This window comes from Embiotoca jacksoni, unplaced genomic scaffold (assembly GCF_022577435.1).
Source record: "Embiotoca jacksoni isolate LCO1_2020_lvr unplaced genomic scaffold, fEmbJac1.0.p SCAF_14, whole genome shotgun sequence".
NCBI lineage: Eukaryota > Metazoa > Chordata > Actinopteri > Embiotocidae > Embiotoca > Embiotoca jacksoni.
Genome location: NW_027185274.1, coordinates 16,745,730 through 16,755,171, shown reverse-complemented (window position 1 = coordinate 16,755,171; position 9,442 = coordinate 16,745,730). Strand labels below are relative to the sequence as shown.

Sequence of the window (9,442 nt, the reverse complement as noted above, 5' to 3'; positions counted from 1 at the left end):
ATTATGGTCCTGTGGGTTTATTCTGTTTTTCTACATTCATCCCTCATGACGCGTGCTTTATTTTGTAAATGTCTGCGATATTTTTCATCTCTAATCAAACGAATCCCTTTTAAGCTTGCCAAGTGCCAAAAAAAAAACCTAAAATGAAATTAATGGAAGGAGCCAAAATTGATCTTTCCATCATTGTTATGAGGGACAAAGAGACGTTAAAAGAGACGCTGCATTGAGTGCGGCTTCTTTAGTATCTTCATCATTTACAGCACATGCCTGAAGGGAGAAATGTTGGATTGATCTCATGTGCATTTAAATTGATCAAAATTGTGGATAAACTGGTGCAGAGACTCAAGTTTAGAAGCAGAAATCTCCTGATATTTACTGAAACCACGTGACTTTACAGCCACGATAAAAAGCAGAAGGACTCCCAACTAACACATCACCTGAAACAGAATTCAGTGACATTTTGTACCATTTAAAATAATCTCTTTTATTCAGCGGGGAAGCCTCCTGCAGGCCACCGGCCCTTTGAATTGAAAGCTCTGTGTCATCAGTATTACCGAGATGTGCGCAGCGCTTTAACAGTTTTGTGTTTTCAGCAGATTCCCTAAAACACAAAACTCATCCTCTGTGATTGGTCGTGGCTCCGTGCCTCATTGTTCCAGCGGCCCGTTTGTTCGCTCGGTTTCCTGCGCACCAACAAAACTTTCCTGCCATCCCGGCCAACATCGGGCTCCTCTGTGCTTTGACAACCCGGAATATTGGAATCTCTGACTTTTTCTGTTGGAAAAACAAGATTAAGGTAAATAACTAACATTAAAACATAATATCATGTATTATATTCTGCTTCTTGAACCCTGATTTGACCTTAAATATCCTTTTAAATTGATTTCAAATGAAATGTATAAAACATTCCAACATGTTTTGGTTGAATCTCGCTAGAAGAGCCTCCCCGAGCTCGATTTATTCCCTGTTCATCACGTCATGTTTGGTATTTTTAACCCCCCAGCAGCGTTAAGATGAGATGGAGCCAGCACTCAGTCTGGCGGAGTTGGAGGTGAATGACGTGTCTGCTGGTCCATGTCGTCTAATGAGTAATGCTACTTTAATCAGATCTTCCCAGCTGGAGCAGAACAGTCGTGGCCTCCTGCTGAACGTATTTCCACGTTGTTTTATTCATGACCAGTGTCGCTGTTCACTCTGTAACAGGAAGTACTCGCTGTAATTGGTCCAGATGTGGCAGATTTGACCTGCTCCGTCCTCTCTCTCTTTCTCTCTCTCGATGTGTCAGTCAGTTTTTGTTTTTTTTTGGCAGGATGTACAGCTTCATGGGAGGCGGGTTGTTCTGTGCCGGAATCGGGAACATACTCCTCATTGTCTCCACGGCAACTGACTACTGGATGCAGTATCGTCACTCCAGCAATTACATGCACCAGGGCCTGTGGCGGTACTGTGTGCCCGGGAAATGCATGACGCACACAGACAGCATCGGTAAGAGCGTCTGGGTGTCTCTCATTTATATTTATCAGTTAGCTGACAGTCAGTCCGTGACCGTGATCAGCACCGAGGGGGTGACATCCCTCCGACGGGGGGTGACATCCCTCTGGGGCGGTTCAAGTGCCAATATGTTGAAAATGTTTTTTTCTTTTTTTGTCCGAGTGCTGCATGAAAGACTTTTTATTCATCAAAGTATGTCAGATATATTTTTAAGGAGCAGTTTGTATTTATATTTGCACCAGTCATATAATAGAAAAGGCTTTCTTTTCCCTCGAATTCATCAAATCCACAAGATGGCAAGCCAGAGCCGCCAACTCCCCGACAATGAAACACAGCTAGACTCTAAATGACAATGAATTAAATGTGTAAAAACACTTCTGGAGGTAATTATGAGCGTGTTCTCTCGCAGCATACTGGGACGCCACCCGGGCCTTCATGATTCTTTCCCTGCTGGCTTGTTTCATCGGCATTGTGATCGGCGTCATGGCCTTCATCCACTACTCCTCCTTCGACGGGTTCGACAAGACGTTTGCAGCCGGCATCCTCTTCTTCATCTCCTGTGAGCTCCTCCCCCTGCAGCCACGCTCAAACCTCCTTCGCCAGTCCAGGTTCACGTCCTCACCGACGTCCTTTAATCTTCTGTGCAGGCTTCTTCGTGCTGCTGGCGATGGCGGTCTACACGGGAGTCACGGTGAACTACTACGGTAAACGCTATGGCAGCTGGCGGTTCTCCTGGTCCTACATCATGGGATGGGTGGCAGTGGTGCTCACCTTCTTCTCAGGTACGCACCCGATGATCCTGCGGGGTTCTTTTTTTTTTTCCAGGCTGTGTGTGTTGTCTTACTAATAACCGAGAGCGCTTTCTTTCAGGTATCTTCTACATGTGTGCCTACCGGATGCACGAATGCCCAAGAAACTCCAACTCGCGCTGACCTGCCGAGCACGTCGTCACACACTCTCACACCGGAACCAGAACCGCTCCACATGAGGCCAAGAGGAACCAACCCCCCCCTCCCCCACCAGGAACTGTCCAACCACTTCCTGTAAATTTAAACAGTCGTGAAGAAGCAAAATAAAAGAGAAAAACGTTCCTTTGTTGCCTGCATTATGTGCTGCGAATTATTGCAATGGACTCCAGTAACGGAGCCGATACAGTTCAGGAGCAGCAAGTAAACCGGTCACAACGATAAACAAATTCCCTTCGAAGAATATATGTTTGACAGATCCAATCGTACAAGTTTGTCGTACTGAACGATGAAATTCCGACAAAACTTCGCAAACTATCAGAGCTTCAGCAGAGGATTGTTCACGAATTGTCGACACCGTTATTAACACCTCGACCTCGGTACTGGTTCCCGAACTGTACTTTTCTTCAGCACCATTTTTGATCAAATCCATTTTGAGAAAAATAACATTTCATTTCACATTACGACACGAGTCGTTACTGTTTTAATGCAGTTTATAGGGAGGGAGTTCCTTAAACGCCTAACATGCTATCGGTAGATGCAAGCTAGCACAGACAAACCTCACTCAGACTTCACTCCAGCCACCCGTTGATGAGTGTGAGAGTGTGAAAGCGTCCGTGAGACCCGCACAGCTTTCAAGTAGCCAACAAACGTATCCAAAACCAAAAGAAACATTTTATTTACTCTCATTTGGCAAATTCTTTGTGCAACAGCAACCGCTTCAGCTTTATAGACCAACCGAGAAAACCCACACTGGAAATGCAAACACGAATTAGTTTAACAAACACAGGTGCCAAGAAAGACCGCTTAGCGAGAAAGTCACAGTGCAGGTGCTGCCTTTAGGCTCGGCATACAAAAGGAGCTGTCCGGACGAGAGCCGCGGTCGCTGCGTCTGTTTGGATTATGAACGTGATCACCTTTCACACCAGCCTCACAAAGAGGAAAAGAAAACAAGCTCATGCACGTCTGCTCCACCTCCGCTTTAGTCGACCTCCTCGATGGTGGGGCCGGAGGAGGCTCCTCCTCCGGGGGCCCCACCGGCTCCGGGGAAGCCTCCGGGCATCCCCCCCGGCACCCCTCCTGCACTTTGGTACAGCTTGGTCATAACGGGGTTGCACGCCTTCTCCAGCTCCTTCTGCTGATGTTCGAACTCCTCTTTTTCTGCAGACTGAGGGACGGAAAGAAAAGAAGGGAAGTCAAACGTGGCTTTAATGCCGACTTGACAATTATTCTAATCCCAAAACACGGACCTGGTTTTTATCCAGCCAGCCGATGACCTCATTGCACTTGTCCAGGATCTTCTGCTTGTCCTCGTCGCTGATCTTGCCCTTGAGCTTCTCGTCCTCCACGGTGGACTTCATGTTGAAGGCGTACGACTCCAGACCGTTCTTGGCAGTCACCTTCTCTCTCTGCACATCATCCTCGGCCTTGTAATTCTCCGCTTCCTGCACCATACGCTCGATGTCCTCCTTGCTCAAGCGACCTGAGCGGCGGACAGCGGGATGGGTTTTATTTCAAAGGAACAGGGCGCTGAATGCAACACGTCACATTTCACAATTAGGATGCAGGTTTGGAGCTCGAGGTCAGGTTACCTTTGTCGTTGGTGATGGTGATCTTGTTCTCCTTCCCGGTGCTCTTGTCCACCGCAGACACATTCATGATGCCGTTGGCGTCGATGTCAAACGTCACCTCGATCTGAGGGACCCCTCGGGGGGCCGGCGGGATTCCTATCAGCTCAAATTTCCCCAGAAGGTTGTTGTCTTTGGTCATGGCCCTTTCGCCTTCGAACACCTGTAAACACGATGTCGGGTCGTTCAAATAATTGAGTGCTCTAAATGCGAGATGAAAAAAAAAAAAAAAAAAGATGGTGGACTGACCTGAATGAGCACACCGGGCTGGTTATCCGAGTAGGTGGTGAAGGTCTGGGTCTGCTTGGTGGGGATGGTGGTGTTCCTCTTGATGAGAACAGTCATGACCCCTCCGGCGGTCTCGATGCCCAGAGACAAGGGGGTCACGTCCAGCAGCAGCAGGTCCTGCACGTTCTCCGATTTGTCGCCTGACAGGATGGCCGCCTGCACGGCTGCGCGACAAAGGGACGGATTTCAGGTTTAAAGGCGTGGTTCGAGTCGGTTATCGTTCTATTCGTGAGCACACGGGGGTCCTACCTGCACCGTAGGCCACCGCCTCATCGGGGTTAATGCTCTTGTTGAGGTCCTTCCCGTTGAACAAGTCCTGCAGCAGCTTCTGGATCTTGGGGATGCGAGTGGAACCGCCCACCAAGACGATGTCGTGGATCTGAGCCTTGTCCATCTTGGCGTCGCGGAGAGCCTTTTCCACGGGCTCCAGGGTTCCTCGGAACAGGTCTGCGTTCAGCTCCTCGAAGCGGGCCCTGGTGATGGAGGTGTAGAAGTCGACGCCCTCGTACAGAGAGTCGATTTCGATGCTGGCCTGAGTGCTCGACGACAGGGTGCGCTTGGCCCTCTCGCACGCGGTGCGCAGGCGACGCACCGCCCTCTTGTTGTCGCTGATGTCTTTCTTGTGCTTGCGTTTGAACTCGGAGATGAAGTGGTTGACCATGCGGTTATCGAAGTCCTCTCCGCCCAGGTGGGTGTCGCCCGCCGTGGATTTCACCTCAAAGATGCCGTCTTCGATGGTCAAGATAGAGACGTCGAACGTGCCACCGCCCAGGTCGAAGATGAGGACGTTTCGCTCAGATCCAACCTAAAATTACAAATTCATTAATGACCTAATTAATAATGGTTTTTCACTTAAATATATAAATAAAGTATTGCGTCCATCCACAAACACTTTAGGATGTTCTTTGGAGGCTCTATCGTGAATTAAAAAGAACATCATTCGTGAAATTGTTTAGATTTACTGAGCAACAGAATAATCCTTCATGAAGACAATCAGCTCGAAGCGGCATTCAAAAGCTGCGTCTTGTAGAAAGCTGTAGATTCAGAGGTGCTCCACCTTTTTGTCCAAGCCGTAAGCGATAGCAGCAGCCGTCGGCTCGTTGATGATACGAAGGACGTTAAGCCCAGAGATGGTCCCGGCATCTTTGGTGGCCTGGCGCTGAGAGTCGTTGAAGTAGGCCGGCACGGTCACGACGGCGTTCGTTACGGTCTGCAAAAAGGAAACGGTTACAGAATTTCACAAGACATTAGTACCATTGTGAGACTCACAACAGTGGAAGTACGAAATGTGTATTACTCGTGAAGGTATCTAGTTTTACAATCAAAAGAAAAAAAAAATATATATTTATGAGTAGTTTTTTCACGAGTACCTTGCCAAGGTATGCCTCAGCAATTTCCTTCATTTTGACCAGCACCATGGAGGAGATCTCCTCCGGGTAGAAGGTCTTGGTCTCGCCCTTGTAGTCCACCTTTACTTTGGGCCGTGTGGCATCATTGATGACCGTAAAGGGCCAGTGTTTCATGTCGGACTGGACAACGGCGTCATCAAACCGACGCCCAATGAGACGCTTTGCATCTGAGGGGCAACAAAAGATGCGGGTTAATAAGCGGAGAAAAACAGAAGTCGTCGATCGTTCTTGACTTGTCTCGGGGAAAAAAAAAAAACACAAATCCTACCAAATACGGTGTTGTTGGGGTTCAAGGCCACCTGATTCTTGGCCGCATCCCCGATCAGCCTCTCGGTGTCAGTGAAGGCGACATAACTGGGCGTGGTCCGGTTCCCCTGGTCGTTGGCGATAATCTCTACTTTGCCGTGCTGAAACACTCCCACGCAGGAGTAGGTGGTTCCCAGGTCAATGCCGACTGCCGGTCCCTTGGACATGGTTGCTGAGAACATGATCAGCTGTTAATCGGCTAAAGTGAACAATCTGGAGATGTGACAGATGAGCGATGTGGGCGGGCTCTGCTACCGCGATTTGCAGTGTGGGGGTAATGAGGCTATTATCGGAGCGTGAGCCGCTCGAACCGAAGTGGAGACGGACCGTCTCCGAGAGGAGAAAGGTCCGCAGCACCTGTTTCCAAGCCCTCTTATTTCTGACAGCTTGACAACGACTGCCTTTATTATAGCAACAGCAGACAACAGGGAGGAGAGGGCCTGTTCAAGAGGCGGGGGTTACCGAAGCCTCGTTACCACAATAAACTGCCATCCTGCTTAACGTGATTATTCATCACTTAAGTTTCTACAAGGGTGCGGACACGGCGCTGGTCTTTGTCTCGCGTCAGCGTGAACAGCTGGAATATATCAACTTCAAATGACCTTTAGACGCTGCCGTGTAATATTTATAAATCGCAGAACTGCGCGAGGGTTCGCGCTGATGATCCGCTGCGGGAAACCACTGGAAAAAAATGTGTTGGGCGTCCAGATAAATCCTTCAGCAGCAAGTTCTTGGAACAGACCCGGTGTTTACTGTTGCTACAGCAGCACGTCATCAATACACTGTAACGTTAGCCAAATGTTAAGCCACATGGGAGGTCGTTGCGGCTCACCCGGGGCTATCACGGAGCCACGGTGGATTAGCAAAAGTGCAAATCAAAGCTACTATATAAATTATAGATTAGTCCGAAAAGATAAGCGAGAAGGAAACATCTGGAAACACCTGGATGGTTTCATTTTTTTTTTTCCAAGCACAAATGCCGAACATTTGGAGTAGCATGCTTCTCAAATGTGGAGTTTTTTTTTTTTTTTTTTTTTTTTTTAACTATTATTTATTATCTTAAAGTCTAAATAATCATTCCATTGTTTGACAATGATATCAAAAGACTGTAATGAGGAAGTTGCTCCCAGTCATTACAGCAGTAGAGACTTTGCGTCTGTGCAGGTGTGAGGAGTCCTGCATTTACTGAAAGCACTAAAAAATAATAATAATAATAAATAAACAAATAAATAAAAACATACTGTCGATGGCTGCAGACGTGAGGACAGAGCACACAACACGTCCGTGCTGCATCACCAGCGGCTCTAAACAGGAGGGCGTGCCCCTTCACTTTCTGGACCTTTTACTTTCACTTCGTGCAACTTAAAAACGAGCATTAGTAACTTCGCAAACCCGATCCAGAGCCGCAGTCCGACCGGGACCCGGGACCGGGCCCGGGACCGGGAGACGAGCGTCACTTTACACCTTGTTGTGAGGCATTTTAAAATCACTTTCACGTGAAACCGATGTCGGGTTGATACTTTACTTGCACATTAACGTTGAAAAAGAAGAAAGAAAAGAAAAGTGATCTTACCACGTCAATCAGTGAGGAAAAGTGACGACGTGACGAGCTATGCGAGCGCAAATCAGGCTAGTTTAGGTTTGGTCAGTGATGACGTCGTCCGGACGGTTAATTGACGTTAATGTAAACGTTCGCGTCCATCTCTCTGACCGATGAAAGTTACCGTAACACACCCTGCGCCCAGCCATACTCACCTCCGTTAAAGTGCGTTTAACGGCTGACTTATAGTGGTCTCCCCGGGAGAGTCTGCGGGTGTGACGGGTCCTGGTCCTCCTCCTCCTCCTCGGTGTGTCGGTTGTTTGTGTGTGTGTGTGTGTGTGTGTTTGGGAGCGACCGCGCGCCTCCTCATCAACCTCCCACTCAGAACTCTCTGGAACACGGGAGGAGCGGCGGCGGCGACGGCAGCCAATCCTCTCTCCCCCTCTCCTCCTCCCTCCTCTCCTCTCCTCTCCTCTCCCCTCCCTTCCCCTCCTCTCTCCCCTTGCCTTCCGCTCCACCGGCCAATTACAAACACTGTCAGCACATTTCCGCAGCAGTTGCTACCAGGGAAATGGAGTAAATTCGGTCAAAGTGAGGCGTCCTCTCGTGGGGGGGGAGGGAGGGGGGAGGGGGTGCAGTGACGTCACTCATTGGTTTGTTGTTGGCCGTTATGAAGCCTGGAGTTCGGAATCTGTCCGACGCCATCTTGCTAGTCCCCAGCGGTTTGGAGCAGGAAGTGACCATATTTGGACGAGCTGCGGGCGGAGCGGGCGGAGCGAGCGATGGATCTGACTGATCTGATTGGAAAACCTGACGATACTTTGTCCCGCCCACCGATAGCTGCAACCTGACTGCACTAAAGATAGATAGATAGATAGATAGTTACTTTATTACTCCCACAAGGGGAATTATTATTATTTTTTTTTTTAGATAGACAGTTACTTTAAAGGCCTGTCAATCAAACAGGTACGCCCCCCCCCCCCAAAAAAAAACAAAAAAAAAACCAACAACAACAACAACAACACCGAGATAACTGGTGGAAACAATTTCTTGACTTTGTATTTAATGAAAGAAATTGAATGGGAGCCTATGGAACCAGAGCCTTTTTGGCACCAACCTCTAGTGACACTCGGTGGTATTGCAGTTTAACACACTTCTTTATCCGCCTCATTTTTGCGATCCGGCAGCTAAGTCCACTTTTATATACAGTTTATCAGTCATCATGTACGGATCCATAAGTTTTGCATGCTTGTCTCATGTTACCTTGGTTACCAGACAATGTACACAGATAATGCACACACTGTAAATAATTGTATCCTAAATGTCACTGCAACCTGGCATTCCACAGTCCTTATCAATATAATCAAATAGTAGCTATTACTTGTCAGATTATTATTTTACATATAAAACATATGAAGAGTTTACATTATCTTAAAGTACCCAACAGTAGCTTGAGAAAGTAGTTCAAATGAAATTCACACCAACAAGTTACAAGGATCATAATGTCACTTACGTATAACGTAGTCGTTAAGATTTTGAGCAGATGGAGTGAAATGGAGTACGTTATTTTTTTACATTGTGGTATTGATACCACACAAGACTTGTATGAAATACCTCGCAGGAGAAAGAAAGAAACGCTGAACCACACCTGCAAGTGGCAGCATTGACGAAATTGACGTAGAATAATACCACTAAAATACACCGTCTGAAGTGCAACACCCAAAAGTTATTGTAGGAATAGATACTGAGATTACAATGCTCTTTTAAAAAAACTTTTAAAAACCAAATAGGTCACAGATCATCAAGTTTTATAAG

The 9,442-nt window shown here is 47.5% G+C and overlaps 2 protein-coding genes across 4 annotated transcripts; one reads left to right on the top strand and one right to left on the bottom strand.

Moving 5' to 3' along the window:
- The first annotated feature begins 712 nt into the window (after nt 1–712).
- On the top strand, nt 713–2,581 carry LOC138197477 (lens fiber membrane intrinsic protein-like). 2 transcript variants are annotated; one of them, XM_069148340.1, is made up of 5 exons: nt 713–796; nt 1,310–1,485; nt 1,901–2,050; nt 2,139–2,273; nt 2,362–2,581. In XM_069148340.1, the coding sequence occupies exons 2-5, from the start codon at nt 1,311–1,313 to the stop codon at nt 2,421–2,423; spliced, it is 522 nt and encodes a 173-aa protein (XP_069004441.1). In that variant the 5' UTR covers nt 713–796; nt 1,310; the 3' UTR covers nt 2,424–2,581. The 2 variants fall into 2 exon arrangements, with proteins under 2 accessions (XP_069004441.1, XP_069004442.1); XM_069148341.1 differs by lacking the exon at nt 713–796 and having other exon boundaries at nt 1,229–1,485.
- Nucleotides 2,582–3,111: 530 nt separating this feature from the next.
- On the bottom strand, nt 3,112–8,047 carry LOC138197476 (heat shock cognate 71 kDa protein-like). 2 transcript variants are annotated; one of them, XM_069148338.1, is made up of 9 exons: nt 7,843–8,047; nt 6,050–6,259; nt 5,743–5,948; nt 5,430–5,582; nt 4,622–5,177; nt 4,334–4,536; nt 4,049–4,247; nt 3,707–3,939; nt 3,112–3,624 (listed from the first exon to the last, which is right to left on the bottom strand). In XM_069148338.1, exons 2-9 carry the CDS (start codon nt 6,252–6,254, stop codon nt 3,439–3,441), a joined length of 1,941 nt encoding a protein of 646 aa, XP_069004439.1. In that variant the 5' UTR covers nt 6,255–6,259; nt 7,843–8,047; the 3' UTR covers nt 3,112–3,438. The 2 variants fall into 2 exon arrangements, with proteins under 2 accessions (XP_069004439.1, XP_069004440.1); XM_069148339.1 differs by lacking the exon at nt 7,843–8,047 and adding an exon at nt 7,661–7,810.
- Between the last annotated feature and the right edge of the window lie 1,395 nt (nt 8,048–9,442).